The 18,760-nt window shown below is 39.1% G+C and overlaps 1 protein-coding gene and 2 pseudogenes across 7 annotated transcripts in view; 2 read left to right on the top strand and 1 right to left on the bottom strand.

Annotated features, from left to right (window-relative positions):
* TLE4 (TLE family member 4, transcriptional corepressor) overlaps positions 1–18,760 on the top strand; it is a 144,051-nt gene that overhangs the window by 106,667 nt on the left and 18,624 nt on the right. For all 7 annotated transcript variants that reach the window (XM_039846159.1, XM_039846221.1, XM_039846292.1 and 4 more), the window contains one exon: positions 18,057–18,176. In XM_039846159.1, the coding sequence (XP_039702093.1) occupies positions 18,057–18,176 (120 nt within the window). The remainder of the gene's footprint in view (positions 1–18,056; positions 18,177–18,760) is intronic.
* On the bottom strand, positions 8,646–8,764 carry LOC120594796 (uncharacterized; annotated as a pseudogene).
* Positions 15,653–15,771, top strand: LOC120591629 (uncharacterized; annotated as a pseudogene).

Consider the following 18,760-nt stretch of genomic DNA (forward strand, 5'->3'; position numbering starts at 1 on the left):
TACATCATTTAGGTACATCATTAAACCATTTAAAAATTTTTAAGGAACAAGGGATACTCTTAGTTTACCTATTAGCCCTATGTCACAAAGGACCCACCATACATTGCACGAAGAATGTTTTTCTGAGCCTGTCACTCCTCGTTTGCTGCTGCCCTCACACATTGAAGGTCTTAAGTCAGAGAATGGTTATGTTCATCATTTTGTATTATAAATATTGTTCCTTTGAAGAAGGGCTACATGTTGAATTTCTTAGTATTTCTAACGGTGGAAATGAGGCAAAAGTCCAAAAAAAGTAACTAGACGGGAAAACGTTTGTATAGGAATCTCAGCTTCAAAAAAGCCAGTGTCTCTACCTTGACACTGAAGCCATATGTATCTGATAAGAAAATCATCTAGAAAGAATAGTTGCTGAGACACTTTAGTGACTTTGTCAGCTGTTACGGGGAGTGGAAGAGGAGGCAAGAAAGTACATAAACAGAGAGAAAGCGGCCATGTGAAGACAGAGGCAGAGATATGAGTTATGCTGCCGCAAACCCAGCAATGCAAGGATTGCCAGCAACTACCAGAAGCTGGAGAGGCAAGGAAATATTCTTCCCTAGAGCTTTCAGAGAGAGCATGGCCCTGCTGATGCCTCGATCCCAGACCACTATTCTCCAGGGCTGTGAAAGAATAAATTTCTGTTATTCTAAGCCACCTGTTTTGTGGGAATTTGTTATATCAGCTCTAGGAAACTAATATAGCTCCCAAGAGTTAAGTTTATCTGTCAGTTTTGTTTCATCATCAGTATAGTAACTGCTCGTATGATTCTAAGTACAGTGAGCATCTACATATAAGAAGCCACAAAACCGTTGTGTGTTAAATGTTTTTTTAAAAATTGTTATTCCATGACTAGCTAAGTACAGGCATTGTAGTTAGACTCTGGGTATATAGTTATGAAAAAGAAAGAAATGCCTGCCCTCATGGAGCTCACATTTCATTGGTGAGAGACACATTCATTATATGATTAACAATTCTGATGAAATTGCTTCAGTTGGCTTCTGTGAATCCTAATTGACCTTTGGATCTAATCTTAGGCAATGCAACAAGCCTGCCATGCCTTTCACTCCCTCCAGGGCTTGGGTTAGTCTGGCCCTGCATAGCTGTGCCGGAGTACATTTCACAGTCCCCAGGGTTGTGCAGTCCACATCCCCTGCAGTCATATGTGGTGGCCCCATGGATGCCACATTGTTCATCTCTCTCTTCTCAAAAAAATAAAGTGGAGACCTCAGAGCTTTTCTTTCTGAGGTTTTTTTTGTTTTACACATTTTAATGTCCTTTTCATTTTCATATTTATGAAATTTGTAAGTTTTCACTTCATACATGTTTGATAGAGTTCTTGGCCTAAGTCAAATAGATTTGAACTCAGATCTGTCAGACCTAATGAAGCAAGCCCCTTTGTCATTCCCTTGACCTCTTTTGTGTCCTCTATTATTGATGGTGTTTTGCTGCTCTGTATACAGGTTGGTTTCTTTTCACAGTCTCCAGACATCATTTCCTGTGCCTGTTATTAAAATCAGAGGATTGTATTGTATTTTAGTATCTTCCCTTTGTTACCTTGCGTTGAATTACTTCATCCCTTGGGATTCAGATTTCTTTCTGTATAAGTAAAGTGAGCAAGTTGGAGTAGACAGGTGCTCCTTGAACCTTTAATAAGCATAAAAAGCACACATGTTAAAATGTACATTCTGATTCAGTAGGTTGGGGGCGGAGAGAGAGTAGAGCGTAAAATGCTGCATTTCTAACAAGCTCTCAGGAGATCTTGATGCCAATGGACGGTGAATGGATGACCTTTGTGTAACAAGGGGCTAGATGATTTCTCTGGTCCCTCTCAGCTGAAGATGAGAACTTTCCTATCTTGTTTGGTAGAGTCTGTTTGTAGCTGTGACCGCCACCATAAGAAGGCCCACAGCTCACTGGTTTTTACGTTCCAGTATTCTTACCATCCCTGCACACTTTTTTTCCAAAGAAAAGGGCAAAGTACACTCGGTGCCCTCCGATGGCGCTTGAAAGGACCTACTGTCTACCGTTCTTTTTTTATAGCTTGGCCCATTTTTCTTTTCTCAGACTCAAGCTAAACCCACTATCTAATGCATAATTAGCATTAGCCTTCAGGTTACATGGTTCTTCTTGTGGCTTTTTGCCTTGGTTTTCTTCCATTCCTTTAGCTCACAGTAATGGTAGATTTATAACCATCCTTCTAACTAGGACTAAATGTCTCATTTCTTTTGCTTTATGTGGCGTTCTTGGCTCCTTAATTACACTACATTAAATGGTATGTTGTTGCTGTCAGTGCAGTAGGATTGCATTGTGGATAGCATCTTTGGATATTTTGAAAAATGTTCCTGTCATACAATTTGAGCTTGTAAATAGAAGTGCTGAGCATGCATAAATGCGCTTAAGAAATTATTTCTTTATTACTGTTTAGTTGAACTGATGGTGACACTAAACATCAAAACTTTGATGTTTTATACAGCATTCTTCCCCACTAATTAACTTCATTAGTGCAGTTAATTACTGGGAAAAAATACTGTATAAAACATCAAAGTCTTGATGTTTAATCACAGCTTAAAAAAGAACTTTTATACTCTTCGATTGCCAGACACATTCCAATTACCCATAGGAAGGTCAAAATTTCTGTTTTCTCTTTTATGGTCTTCAAAGCTTTTCCTGACTTTCTTCTGGTTGACCATTGGTTATTTGAATGAGTGTTAATGTGGACAAGCTGACAGTGGCATGTGGGAGCCGAAATATCTTCTCATAAGCTATAAACCAGAATAACTGAGAGACTCAGTTTCTACAAAGGCAGAGAAAACCTTGCCTGTAATGTGCTGATGGGGGGAGGGGCGGGGAAAGGGTTGGAATGTAACTCACAGAGTAATGGGCATTTGTTTTTCTCTTGTACCCTTTATTTTTATTATTAGTTTAGAGCCATTCCATTTTCCTACACGTTGCTGAATTTTGCTCTTCTAAGCCACTTCTCTAATGTCTGATAGGCATATTTCCTTAATAAACTCAGACTGCAGATCTGAAGAAACATACACTTTAAAGGGATAGGATATATGTGGAGGTGCTGCAGAGTTGATTATAGGAATTCTTAAATGACCAGTAATCAGGCAACGAGAACAAGAACTCCTTCTCAGGTCATTTCCCTGTGGTGTGTGTTAAATCAGTTTTTATAGTGTGTTTTTTTTGTTTTGTTTTGTTGGATTTTTTTTTTAATCAAGTGAGGTTTACAATAGCAATAATGTAATTCAGATAAGTAATTATTGTAATTGACCTTGGTGATGAGTGTCCTTGGCTTTTACCACAGTTTGCTTAATACCTGAGGATGGCCAATTATCTTGTAATACCCACTTTATTGAGATTATTGTTTTAATTATGGCACTCAAAATACATTACTTTGTCAGCATTGTAGAGTCACACGTGGGAACACCACATTCAGGCTTTCAGAAATGTGTAAAGAGCATCTTGCCTCCTCTTATGCCATGGTCGTGATTGAGTTTTTCTCTCTCCCAACTCCAGAATTTGGTTTTGAAATACATCATTTCTTACCAGTTAAATGTGGTTCATCCTGAGGAGAACAGCCACAGGGAGATGATATCTGGGATGCTGTCACTACCACTCCGCTAACTGTGTTCTCTGAAAGGGCTGGAGGTGACATGGTGCTAGTAGGTAGGCAGTTCCAATTGATGAGCAATTCTAGTTGACAGGAGTCACAGTGCCTCCTCATTCTCAATATGCCTCAGGTTCTCAACTTGAGAATTACTTTTTAAAGTTGCTCAAGCACCACCCCTCCAGAGAGTCAGACAGTGCCCGGTAGAGGTGGGTGTGTGTGTGTGTGGCTGGGGGGGGGCGGTGCTACTTTTTAAAGCTCCATAGGTACTTCTGACAGGCAGCCAGGGTTGAGAACCACTTCCCAGTCCTTGAATTTTGTTTGCAACCTGTCAGCTTGTCTCATCCCAGCCCATGACCCATGCCAGAAACAAGACAGCTTTTAGGAGCTTTGCTGTTCTGTCTTACTCCTCCATTTCTTCGAAAACTTACCTAGCCTCCTCACATACCAGAAACACTGCAGTCCAGGTTTGGTTGGGGCCTGGCAGTTCCTGGGCCTGTCTTTCATGGAAAGCCTCAGTGGATAAACCCCAGTTACTCTGAAACCTGAGAGGCCCCTTTCTTATTAATGTCTCCCTGTGCTCTTATAATTCAGTTTTTTGTTGATTATAGAAAAGTGTCTTCTTTGTCAGTTTCTTTGAGTAAAGATCAGCATTTATTCTTTAGCATCTAATCTCAAATACTGGTCTACCACTTTGTGGAAATGTAATTCAGGTTGATTAGATCAGTAGTTCTAAACCTCCCAGTTGTGTTTTCCCCTTTTGTGATAAACCTTGGAGGATGCAAGCCCTATGAGGTCCTTCAGGTTGCAAGCATTCTTATGGGATACCTAAGACTCTTGCCTTTTCTTTTCCCAGTAAGAACCTATATCAAATTGCAGATGCACGAAGATGACATCAGTATGTTGACAAACTTGATTCCATCCTAATCATATACATACATATATACGTACACGTACCCATGCATACACACATGCACACACATACATATATTTGTATGAGTCACTGGGTTATACCTCTACATCTCTCTCAAATTCGTCCTCTTCTCCCCTCTCTAGCACCTCCTCCAGTCCTAGACACCAGTATCTTTCCCAGGACCACTCCTTCCCTGCCAAAGTTCTATTACCTGGCAGGCCCACTTAAGCTCATGCTAACAGCAGTAGTAAAGCAGGGACACCAAAAGTGATGACAGCTCAGCTTTGATTCAGAATTTTGCTATTTTAATTTTAGCACACAAATAAGGTTTATGTTATATACTAAGTGTTGTTTATATTCTTAATTACCAAGGGTGGAGATAGGCAACATAATTTTTTCTGAAGTCTTTTTAAAAGTCTTAATTTGACTCTGACTCTCATCTCACATAGAACTTTTCGAAGATCTCCTGGGAGATTTTTAGAACGTGTGTCATCTAATCGCTTCCTTTCAATGGCACTTAAATAAAAAACAAATTTCACCAAGACCTCCTGGACCCTGCACAGTCCAGCCCCACTCTCCTTTCAGCATTGTCCCATCATGCTGTGCCTCCACAGCTGGCATCCAGCTTTCTATTCCCTCCAGTATCACTGCACGTTTTCTCCTTCTTCGAGGCCTGTGCATGTGCCATTCCCTCTGTCTGCAGCATTCTTTTCCTGGCTGTTCAAACGATTGGCTCCAAGTTTTGCTTCTGATGTCAGTCTGAATGTCATCTCTTTGAAGAGACCATTCCTGACCACCCTGTCCCTAGTCTTCGGTGTTAGCATCCTGTTTGTCTCCTTTGTACCACACTGTTATCTGTACTTATTTTTCCTTAATTTTATTAATAATAACTTAGTTAACTTTATTTTTATGGCCCGTTGCTATAACTAGTGTTCTATGAGGGCAGGGTCTTCATTTATTCTTTTAATTGTGTTCCAAGTCAGTGCCTTACGGCCCAGCAAACTGCCTGGCATATAGTTGGGACTCTGTTCATCAACTGCTGCTGTTCAGTTATTTACAGCGGGTACGTGCTGTGCTCCTTTACCCCATTAGTCCTGACACTTCACTCATTTTATAGAGTTATTTGTCAAGTTCCAGTGAAGTTGGGGTTGCAAGTCTAGTCTTGCTAACTCTGTCACTCTAACTCAAGGTCATGCTAAAAGATATGTTTGGCATGAGTTCTACAAATAAGGAGAAAGAGCAGAACTTTGAAAAAAGGGCACTGAGCCTAGAGGGCAGGTAGATGCCTAGAATATGCTCTCAGAAACGTATGAATCTGGACAGAGTGGCTTTTGCCCAGAATCCAAGGCTTGAGGAAGTGCTCACTGACCTCTTTTGGAAGGCCAAGAGGAGACATTCGTAGCAGCTCTCAGGGCCTACTGCTGCCTGAGTTGGGTTGGGTTACTAGTAAAGGCTTGACCTTTGTCTTCTAGGGCAAATTCCATACATAAGCATGAAAGGTAGCCTGCCACTTCACATAGTTATCTCATTTAATCTTTATGACAATCCTGTAGGACAAATATCTTTATCTACGTTTTACAGGTATGAAAATTGAGGCCTCGAGGGGTTAACTTGCCAGTACACAGTTAATAAGTACTGGGGTTGAGATTTGAAACCAGAGTACTCTCACTGTAGAGCCTGTAATTATTCCATTCCATCTCTTTCCCTCCAGACCCCACAGCACTGTAAAACTGGTGCCTTATCCACTTTGTGTCCCCAGTGACTAGCACATTGCCAACAGATTAGCCATTTAGCTACACTTGTAGGATTCTACTGACATCACAACACAATACTTTGCTTGCAAAGTCAGTTATTCTTCAGATAGAGGAGTGAAACCTCATTTTTTCCATTTACCAACTAGTACTGAAAGTATTTCTGCAGAATTCCCTCTACCTCCAGTGGTCTGGCTAGCTCTGTCAAGTCTACTAATGGCCTTTCTGACCCACTCTCCTTTCCCAGGGACAAAAAGGCCATAGCTGTCTGTTTTAGCAAACATTGTTAGTGTCTCAAAGGTCTGTGACTTGACATTTTATTAATCCTGTGCTCCTGGATGCTGTCTTGCAAACACTAGATTGTGGGATCTTCTGCATCTACTTTCCTATGTCCTGGATGCTTACAAACCAAAAGACTAGCAAGATAATACACTGTTGACTGTGTTAGCAGAGAACTGTCTTGTGATGAGATGTGTATGTGTGTTTGTGTGTGCGCGCGCATGCAAAGAGAGAGACAGACGTACCACAAAAGTCATACAGACAGTTGGAGTTACTTTTATTTTCATTCATTTATTCAGTAAACTCTTACTAGACTGTCATACATTACAAAGTGCAGGATGTCCTTCCAGCCATAGTTCGTATTAAATAGCAAATATGTACCATTGAGCTATTGTTCTTAGTTTTTAATAAAATAGTGATTGATCGAGTGGTATTCACCTTGTTTCTCAGTGTGGTGAGTGAAAGTATTTTTTCTTCCAATCCATTTTCAGCATGCTGCTATTACCGCACCATTTAGCTCGATGCCAAATTGCAGTTGGCTCCATTCAGTTCTGTTTACCCGAGTAGCACTATAATGATTAAATGTCACCGGGTACACCGAGTATACAAAAGTAATTAACCTAAAAGGACATGTTAGAATAAGGGTCAACAACCTCTTTAGCCCATAGTGCCAGTGGCAGGACTAAGTATTGACTGAGGTATTGCCAGCAGGGCGGGGGCGTGGGTGAAGGGTGGGGAGGATGGAAGAGGGAAAAGTCAGAGAAGCGGGAGCTACAGAGCAGCACTCACAGTTGCTTGGGGATGGCAAATAGACAGAGCCTCTGAAATATTTTCTGTAGTCCTCTTATAATTTAGCTCTCTGACCTATGATCATCTGAGGGGAGCAGGGAGATTTGACCATGACCCGACTCCCCTTTCAGCATTTCAGCCCTGGTTAGTAGAATGCTGTTTCCTGGTTAGACCAGGTAATCTTGTCACATGCTTAGTGAATCATCCTGTTCTTCCCATGTTTTATATATTTTGTCGAACCCTTGTATCTTTAGATCTAGTTGTCGAATGACAACTGCTGCCTGAAATCATTTCTTTGGAACGATTTGAAATTATGTCTCTAAGTATCTGTGTCTTATTGTCTCATTTGTTTTCATTCCTCAGTATACTAAAGTCTCAGTTAAATTGACGTTAATGCTTTAGATTGCTTTACATACTAAAAATTTACATAAAGATAGTCATCTATGATTTTAAAATGAACCAATGTAAAGCTCTTTAAAAAAAAAAAAAGTCTTTTATCTGCCCTATATGTGGGCTTTTCTTTTGTCAGCGGTGTAGTGGTGACTTACTATCTAGAAAAAAAAATGTTAATACAGAGATTTTTTTTCATTACCACAGAGATTTTTTTTCGTTGCCACATACCTCCCCTTGAGGAGTAAACATTTCCAGGAGATCCCCAGGGATCCCTGTTCTCTAAATGAGCAGCCATGGAAAAACTGCTGATGCTGCATTCTGCATGTGGTGGTCTGTCAGGCAGGATTCATTTAAATCCTACCTTTTCAATGGTCAGACTTGAATAAGATTTGTCTCTTCCTTGTCACAAATAGCTGATGAGTACATGATGAAAGACGACAGGGGAGAGGGATAGCCAGTTGAAAAATGTCTTCCTTCTGCCAAAGATTTATCTCTTCTAGGATAAAGAAGAAGAATTGGTGGCCTTGATGCATTTCTTCAACAATTTTCCTTACATGACCACCCAGAGGTCAAGACTGGTGCTGACCTTGGGGGAGGGGGCCTGTGCCCTTGATTGGTGGAGGAGAAAAGGCACCACTTTTGACCCTTTCCTCTCTAGCACCATTCTGACCTTTGTTTTGGTTTTATTTTTTGTACTGCTGCTGCTTAATATCTTTTCACCATAGTTCTGAAAATTGTTTTGCCATCGTATCATTTTCAAAATCACTTTTTTTTTTTTTTCCAGGCGAGGCAACCCTTGGTTGACCTCACAGATTGCAAGGACCTTGTCAGCGTACAATCCCTTATTTTTATTATTTATTTCTTATAACACCTACAGCATCTGGTCTCCCTAGGTGGTCTCCCATTCAAGTACTAACCAGGCCCAGCCCTGCTTAGCTTCTGAGATCAGATGGGATTGGGCTCGTTCAAGGTAGCATGGCCGTAGACCTCAAAATAACTTTTGAAGGCTGTCTTCTTCCTTTGGTGTGCCTACATACAGCCACCTGCATATACCCCACATACACACAGCTGTTCCTCTGACTAAGACAGTCATTATATTGAGTGCTAAGAATACAAAGAAATAAGGTACAATAAATACATGCCTTTTAGGAATGTATAATCTCTAGTCTCAACATAATGAAAATAATACAGGAACAAGGAAGACAAATGCATAAGCATGAGCAGATCGAGTTTCGTACTCATTCATTTGTTCGGCAGCTGTTAATTGAGGCACCAAAGCTAGTTTTGGATTTTCATGTGATGAAACCAGGCATGGTCCTTGTCTTCCTGGAACTTCTAATCAAGTAGAAGAGACAAGCAAATAATCAAAATAACGGCTGCAATACAAATGCTAAGAAGTAAAAAGGGGGCTATGGTAGAGATTTCCAGAAAGCATCTTGAATAGCATCACTGACAAGACCTTTCTGAGAAGGTGGCACTTAAACTGAAACATAAAAGATGAAAAGATCGTAGCCACTCAGAGTCTCGTGAAGAGAGTTCTTGGCAGAAGCCCTGCACTGAGGGATAAATGAGTATGGGGTGTCCAGCACTCTGAGAAAGAGACTTTCAGCTGAGATTGGAGAAGGTAAGCAGTAACCACATCAGGCCTGTACTTGTATGAAGTGCTAGATGCTTCTATTACTGGGTGTTGATTCCTGTTGTGAATTCAAGAACTTTTAGACCTGCGTCATCTATTGTGGTAGCCACAAGTGATATGTGGCTATTGAACACTAAAAATGTAGCCAGTCCAAATTGAGGTGTGCTATAAGTAAGTGTAAAGTGCACACCAGATTTTCAAGATGTACTAAAAAAGGAAAATAATGTAAAATAGCTCATTAATAATTTTTATGTTGTTTACATGTTGACATGGTATTTTTTGATACATTGAGTTAAATGTATGATGAAAATTAATTTTACCTGTTTATTTTTAATTTTTAAGAATCTGGCTGCTAGAAAATTTTTAAATACATATGTAATTCACATTATATTTGTCAGTTTCATTCTAGAGTACAACCGACTTTAATATTTTAGTAAGGGACCTTAAGACCAAATTGGCTAAATGATCACTGAAAAGTATTTCACCCTTTCGTGGTGTGGTATGAAAAAGACCTGGAGTTTTTAAGGATTAACAACCTTAAAACTGTTAGGCAGCCTACCTTTAAATTGATATGCAGTCGTTTTCTTCTCTGTTTCTGCTGAATTACCATCCGATATTATATAGAATATATTTGCATCCATAATATACAATATATATGAGACTCTGTGGAGTTAACACTCTTTGGAAGAAAAAAAAATGTTTAGCCTTTCAGATAGATTAAAACAGTTTACTGGAAAAAATAACAACATGAAAAGACTTTTTCCAATAAATTTTAATAGTTACTAAATGAGGATTCTGGCCCATTACGACATAGCTTGCCAAGTCTTAAAGCTGAGTCACTTTATTTTCTCGGAGCAGCTATCCCACTTCAGCTTCTTTCAAAGCAGCTGTTAGGAGTACGTTAACATTTTGTTTCAAGAACAGAGCACAGTATAAGAGTAAGTCTAAAGCCAATAAACTTTTCCAGAAAATTCGGGAAGGAGATTTTTGCCAGCACTCTCACCTTTGTTTTTAGGACAGTCAAATCCACGTACTGATTACTATTTGTCAGTGAGACTTAGTAACATTGATTATAAGGCAATGGGTGAATGAATTATTTAGGATATATTTTATAGGCGCTATACAGAGAAAAAGATCCCAGAAAAAGGTGATGGGTGAATGTGACTATAATTTCCATAGCGTCTGCATACCACATTTATAGAATCTGTATGAATGAGGAAAGGGATTTCTTGCTGGAGGACAAGTACACTTAGGAATGTTAGTTTAAGTCTTGCATACCTTGAAGAAGTCCATTGGATTGAAGAGCATGCGTTGTCTTTGGGATGATTAGATAGTTTAAAAGATGTAAGTGACTTCTGTGTAATATTTGTGTGCACTTGGAAATTTTTTTCAGTTTCTGGGAGACTGTTAATACTCTGCCATCTCTAATGATCAGGAGAGAGATTGCTTGATTAATTTAGCTTGGGCTTGGGCTCTCCTTTCCAACAGTGGTCAGGGGATGTACTCATCCTCTCTTATTTCCCCAGTTGCTTCCTCATGTGACCCACAGTTTGAACCACACATAGTCAGTGGCTGTGAAGAGAGGAAGCTGAGCTTCCTACACAAGAATTATACCTATATCTTTGGTGTCAAAGCATGTTATAACAGCTCAGCTCACCAGCTAAAGTAACTATTTAATGAAATTTCTGGGGCAGAGCCAACAGCTTTATTCCAGGAAGAGGAAATAACAATCAAGAAACTCCAAGAGGACATTAAGATAATGTTCTAATTTAAAATCAATTTTATTGATACCTTATAAATTATTACGGCATTTTATCCTGACCAAGTATTACATAATGCTGAGATGACAGAAACAAAACATGAATGACTAAATATTGAAGTGTTATATATTCTACTGCATGAAGGGAAAAAAAGTGTAGGACTTTTGTATTCTAAGTAACATGAAATATAGGTGCTTGCTGGAGGGCAAGCTATATATTTCATTCATCTTTGTATTTCTGTACTTCGTGGGTATTCATTCAGTAAATGCTTACTGAGTGAGTTCGTAAGTGAACTAAGGTTGTGTGGTGGTTTCCACATTAGCCAAGGGGCAATAATAGCTCTTTACAGTGCAAGGTACCATGCTCCACAATATGCACTCTCCTGTAATCCTCACAGCAACCTTCTGAGGAAGTACTCCTGTTATCCTCATTTTACCCAGTAGGAGGTGGAAGCGTGGTGCTGTCTGTTAACTTGTCCATGGTCATACAGCAAGCAAGTGGTCCAGCCTGGTATTGAACCCAGGGCTGTCCGACTCAAGTACCCATAGCATGATCATTGTGGACACTGGTCATTCCTTTGTCAGTTGTTAATCATTCCTCTGTCACTTCCTCTGGTTTGTTAAAATTTTGATTGTCTGCAAAAGAAATTTATCTTAAACCAAGTTTCTCTTGCCAGAAGAGAAGCTGAAAAACAAATATAGCAACAGAACATTTTAAAGAACATGTTGTTCATGAAATGTTATAAAGGTGAAACATTTATTGAGAACAGACTCATTACTTTATAGAGAGATTATATTAAATCTTGTTTTAACAAGGGCCAAGTCTTCAGAAAGTTCCAGTAATTTTTGAAGGTGAATTTTGATTTATGTTAATTTGAAAAAAGCAAGTTCTCTGAGGGTTATATACAGGTTGAATTTTTAATGACTTCCTTAATCAAGCCAGTTATTTAAAAAATTTTTACTACAATGAGCAGTAAACTGACACCATTGACTGGCTTAGAGCTCTACCATATTCAGGTATTTCACCATTAGCATGCTATAAATTTTAAGCTAATTTACATAAATCTGCTTGTATTATGAGTCAGTACATAAGACATGTGCATTTTGACCAAATAATTTTTATCTTAAAGTTCTTATATTTAATTTTTCCCGGTTGATGATTATATTTTCCATCTCTCTTGGTTATTTCCTTATAAGTGGGATAATAAATTTTAAAATGTTTTATCAGTTAAAAAAGCTATGAGCAGGGGTAAATAAACATTTTGTATAATACTGTACAATAAAATCTCAATCAAAAATTCACTGGGATATGGTACTTGTGAGTTTGGTATACGTAGATTTATTCAGGATGTTCCTTTTAAGGACTTCAGAACTTGTCGAAAGTATTTAATAATTGAAATGATCTGAGGACCAGTGACCGTAGTTAATGCTGATGACTCATGATTGTAGAGTTTCTCCTGAAAACCAGAACTCTGCTCAGAAGGAGGAGTGGGCTGAGTCCCTGCTGATCTCCAACAGTACCTTGGCCTTTCAAGAAAGTCACCAGTATTTGTTTCTGCTGAGGAAATGATGATTGAGGACTTTGGTTATGGAATAATAAAGGGTCTACAGGGCTCTTGGGCTTGCCATCTCCATCCTCATCACCTCCACTTCCATAAACAAACTCCCCCTGAGTTGTTCCTGGCCGGAACTAATTACTGTACTGAATGAACTACAGATAGAGTAGCAGTATAATTTATCTTCTAACTTGGACTGGTTTTGAGAGTAAAGAGAGGCCTGGACAACAGTGTAGAGTGGGAACAAACCAGGACTTGTGGTTATCCTAGCCAGATTTTCATGGTGCCCTCTACCCATCATTATCCCCTATATCTGTCTGAAAATTGATTTACCCTTTCGTGCCAGGTAGATGGAATGTTTGAAGGCATAGCTGATGAGCAGACAAATGGTAATTGATCATGGTTTCCACTCAGCCTTTAGCAAGCATTTTCTTTCTGGTTGAAATCTTGTAAGTGGACAGGGAGGTCTGAGCACTGCACCTATGCAAATGGAAAGCAGAATTAGCTCGATGTACATTTGATATCAGATTATAAAGTCCAATGTGGAGGTGGTATTCCTAGTCCTGCCTGCAGTACGTAACCAAAACCTTATTGTGATTGTCGAAAGATATGTTTTGGATAATAGCAGCCTGTTGAAACCTTATCATTATGGACCATCTGTATATCTCTACTGAGAGATAGTGCTACACAAATGCCTAGAATAGTCCTTATGTGAGGCTTAAAATAGAAGATCTATACTAGCTCTGTAGTAAATAGAGTGCAGTACACCATCATAGTGCTGAGTTACTGTTTCTGCGGGCTCAGTTATCTGGCTGGGACTGTGTCTTATTTGGATTCTTTCACTTAGCCTTCAAAGCAGCCCCCTTGAAGGAATGGGTGGGGTGGTGTTAACTACAGATTAATTGAGCCTGGGCAACATCTCCAAGGCTACCCACCCATTAAGTGGAATAATCTAGACTTAAACCCAGGCAGTCCAACTCTGGAGAGATGCTCTTTCCTGCTAGTAAAGTCTGCTACCAGTTATTAAAGTTATCTTCTAGTTATTACAGTACTTCTTTTTTGGAGGGGAGGAAGATGTATAGAGAACTCTTTCTCATACATGGTCTTCTTTGATCTGGAGGTGGCAAAGAAGTAAAGATAAAGGGGCAGGGCTATCCCTTTAGATTGCTGGAGGTGTCAGTTTTCTAGCTGACTTGGTCAAATAGGCATAGTAAAGTCTAGGCTGGATTTCAAACTAGGATCTAGAATTTTTCTTATTTTGAGATAACATGATTTATAATGTTAGGAATAACTGTCATAAAGCTTATCTTTTACTACCAAAGCAATTAGGATTTTCCATTTAATAAGACTTGTAAACTTTAATTATTTTTTCCTTGGTTTCTCCTTGTTTGTTTCCCTCCTCTTTTACTTTAATTAAACTTATACCTCTGTATTTTAAAAATACAGCACTTTTTTAAAAAAGTTAATTCTAGGTTATTACTTTATTTTTCAGAGCTTTTTACTCAACATTTATATTTAAGGTATTTTGCCCTCTTTGGATTGGCCACTGCTTGTGACTGTAACTCTCTGTTCACAATAAATTTGCTGGTATGTTTACATGATCAAACTAATGAGAAAAGATATACATTTATTGTTTCTAAATTTGTAGATTTATAGTCATGATGCAGCTCTAGTAAGCTAGGGAAATATCTAACCTAGCTAAGCTACTAAAGTAACAATAGAAATGAAAATAAGCTTTTCTTGTAAAGGCATGACTTCATCAGTATTTATGTAATTCCTCCTCTTCACATGTCCAGCTACGATCTAAGTTATCTTCTGGTGGTAGAATGGTGGACTTGTCAGATTCATCATAAGAGTCCATGCCAAGTTCAGTTTGATTCCAGAGCAGTTATGTTATTGAAACAGTTTATTGCCACAGTAACCATTGTTTAGCTTAACCTTTAAATGCTAGCGATAATTAACTTCTTTATCATTCTACCAGGAAACTCTAAAGTATAACTCTGTTCTGTAGTAAAATTCACAAATAAAATACTGCTCACAGGGCCTGAAACAGCCATTTAAAAATAAATAAATAAAGCTATTTGTATGTGTGTCCCAATAAAGAAGCATAAAAGTCTAAAGCATTACCATTTAGTATTAATTTTTAAGAAAGTATTTCATTGTTTAAAAATACATTTTTCCTTTTAAACAGTAGAAATAACTTTCAATAGAGTGTGTCAGAATCAAAAGGCTCAGATAGTTGTTAATCATATACACATATACATTCAGGTTTTTTTTTTTCCCTTATAAAATACCAAATTACTGGGACAAAGACATCGGGAAATAGTAGAAGGGGCAGAGTTCCTGAGTTGCCAGTTCCAAGGGGCGTCCCTACTCAGATCTTACTCTAGCGAATGGTTTCCTGTGGAGCCGTTTAGCCTAGAAACCCTCAGAAAGGGAGTGTAACCCATGAATTTTGGATAAGATGGAGTGACAAGTGGATGTTTAGTTATCTGTGTTCGCAAACATTTCTGTGCAGTTCTGTGCCAGTAACTTTGCCGGGTACTTCTGTCTCCACCTGCTTCTCGGGAACCTACAGCCTGGTCTGCGAAGTGGCCTTGCAAACAAATAGCCATAAATTGACTGTGAGTGCTCTACTCATTGGGTGAACATAATATTAAGAGAACAAAGAGGAATGAGTGATTAATTCTGCCTGACTGTGTCTGAAGGATCTTTGAAAGGTGATATTAGAGCTGGTTTTTAAGAATGAAGAGATTTCAAAAGGAAGATACTGAGGGAAAGGGCATTCTTATAAGCCAGGAAAAAAGGCTACAGATGGAATGAAAATAAACAGAGCACAGGGGAACAAGCTCGTTGTGCTGAGACAAGGCCAAAACTCTGGATTCGGGCATGGGGTGAAGGGCTTTAGAAAATAGCTATACTCAGTCTACGGCCATGCTACCCTGAACAAGCCCGATCTCATCTGATCTCGGAAGCTAAGCAGGGTCGGGCCTGCCTAGTACTTGGATGGGAGACAATTTAGGAAGACCAGGTGCTGTAGGTGTAAAACATGAAAAATAAGGGATTGTAAGCTGACAAGGTCCTTGCAATCTGTGAGGTCAACCAAAGGTTGCCTTGCCTAAAAAAAAATAGCTATACTCAGAAATTTGGGCTTTTTTTTTCTGGCATTAAATATGGTAGGTAATAGCTCACAGATGATGTTTGTTTGCATGATTTCAGTGGACTGATGATTATAAAAACCTGATTGCATTGGGTCATGGTGTGAAAGCAAAGCAGAGCATTGAACCAAGTGTTATGGCTTTGGGGTGAGGAATAGAACTCAGTGGAGATATATGAAAGTTCCACTTTTTAAAATTATTTGGCTTCTAATATTTTGCTTCAGTCTTTAGCCTTACTAAACAATGCCTGCCATCTATTCTGCTTAAGGGTGAATGTTTGAGTAGGAATAGTTACAAGGTTCAGTGCATACATTTGGAGTAGTCATATAAAACCTTGAGAGGGACTGGAAGAAATATCCAGTCTCTATCAATGGGAACCCAGTTACTGGTCATTCTTATCTTTCTCCTCCTCCAAACTCCCACCCTCCACCCCTACCTTTAGAGCTGGCTGCGGAGTGCCATCACTGTAGCTGACCACTAGGGGGTGATCTCTTGGTAGCTATACCAGCCCAGGTGTGGAAAAGTTTATTGGTTTTCCTCTTAACAACATGCTTTGACAGTTTAGCCACAAAAACATATGTGGCATTATGGTTCAGTGGAAGTAAAATGGAATGTAGAGCCAAAAGTTCTAGCTATCACACTGCCACCCATAGTTAATTAAAAGCAAATTGGAAATTTTGTGTGTCATTATAAATGTTAATTACTACTAACAGACTTAGAAAAAGAGAAAAAAGGCACAAGGGTGTTAATTTTATATAAGATGAATAAAGTTATAAATGAAGGAGAGCTTTACTTAACAGTTTTCTGAAATGATTCGGATGCCAGGCAGATATTCTGGTGGTGATTCTTTGTTCTTCCTAGAACTTTTTTATTTTTATTTTTATTTTTTTATTCCAAGTATTCTTTCCTCTGCCCTCCAAGATCATCCCTTTCCTCCCCGCAGGCCGGGTTAGTTTAGCTCTTGGATTCATGCCCTAGTGCCCTACTGAGGGACTTGGCTCCTCAGGCTTTTATAATCCACTCTCAGCAGGTTAGCCCTGCACTCAGCCCTGCTCCCTCTCTTGTACCTCACCTTTGTGTAGAGCTTCTGTTCGGTCTTTCTGAAACTTAATCTTAAGGTTATTTACAGTTTTTATCAATGTTTTCTTCATATCTACATCCATGGTTTTAAGCTCCCATACCATCTAAATGTACCTAGTAACTACCTGGCCTTAATGGCAGACAGACTCATTCTCTGGCTTCTTGTCATCAGTGTTTGTTTTCTGTGTATGAGACACTTCTCGTTGAGAGCTCTTTGGAAGAGGAGAGATAATAGGTATAGCTTGAACCCACAGAGATCACCCCTGATCATGATCCCAAGAGGGAGGGACCACCTTTCTCCATTCTCTGTTCCTAACAGATTTCTGAGTTTCCAGAGATAAAAAGAAGCAGGCTCATGATAACTCTAGAAGTCAGGAATAAAGTACATTTTTGCAGATGTGAGTTTTTGTGGGTCGTTTGTTGTTTTTGTTTTACCTGCCACCCTGTATCTTCCAGGCCCTTTAAGGTTCAAGACTAAGCAAATTCTGTAAATATGACCTTTGTGTCACATGGTCACCATTTTGGGGTGCTTGAATCCCCAAAGAGTACCTCTCCTCTTTTTTTCATTGAAGAATTACTAATTATCTTTCAAGCTGGACTCTAAATTATTCAGTTTCACTGTAGAGTCTTGAAATACTAGCTTCCCATTAACCAGCAATCTTGAAAAAAAGTAGCCTTTCTTTTTTTTCTTCCTTATTTCTCTTGTATCAGCTACCTTTCTCAACTCTCTAAAAGGTGCTTCAACAGTATAATATAAATATCTCCTTTAGACCAAACCTATTCTGTCTTTTGGATTTGCATTATTTCTTACCTCCCTTTTTATTCCTCTGCCTCCTCTGTCCCATCTCTGTTTCCTCTGTCTTGTTCTTTCCTTTTTTCCCCATTCCTTTTCTGTTTTTCTCTTTCTCCTTATTTTTCTTATAGCTCTGTTTTCTTCTTCCTTTCACCTCCTTCCCTCTCTCCTGTCTCCTCTTAACAGCTTCGCAAATGTATACTAATGAATACAAAGTAGATAAAGTCTCAGATGATTAAAAATCACACTGTTAAATGGCTCATCATTTCTCAACCTTGTTTCCCTTTCTAATTTCAGAGCTCTTCGGTATCCCCATCAGCCAGTTTCCGAGGTGCTGAGAAGCACAGGAACTCCACAGACTACTCCTCTGATAGCAAAAAGCAGAAAACCGAAGAAAAGGAAATTGCAACTCGTTATGTATGTTCATTCACCTTTGCTGTGGGGGAGGCCAGTTTACCTTGCTTCTTATCAGTAGCCATTTTACCCTTTGACTATTACCAATGAAAACTAAAATAAAGGGTAACAACATCCTTGGGAAAAAATTTTTATTGCAGTTATAGCCGTGCCTTAATTGACTAACCAAAGTTCTGTGTGTGTGCAGGTAAGTGCACAGGTGTGTGAGCGAGAATAGAATGCTCTATCTGGCAACAAATAGAATATTTGGGTGTTTTATATTATTACTTCTGTAGATTTATTTGTTTCCCTCCATATATTTCACAGTGGCTGAATTTCTTGTGGTCAGCTAGAAATGTTAAGGAAAAATGTAAAATCATAGACATTCTGTTAAAACGTCTAGATGAACTCCTGCGCTAAGACACATAGCAAGTTTTGTGCAATATGGCTTGCAGAGATATCCCTGTCATGGCTTGATGGTCATTTTTCTTCAGTAACTAGTCCTTAGGTCACATAATAAAGGGAGTAAGTTAGATGGGACTGGTATGGAGGCAATCAGTCCCCACTTTGCTTTCTGTGATGGTGTCCTGCAAGATAGCAGGCTTCAG

This window comes from Pteropus medius, unplaced genomic scaffold (assembly GCF_902729225.1).
Source record: "Pteropus medius unplaced genomic scaffold, Ma_sr-lr_union100, whole genome shotgun sequence".
In the NCBI taxonomy this organism is placed as follows: domain Eukaryota; kingdom Metazoa; phylum Chordata; class Mammalia; order Chiroptera; family Pteropodidae; genus Pteropus; species Pteropus medius.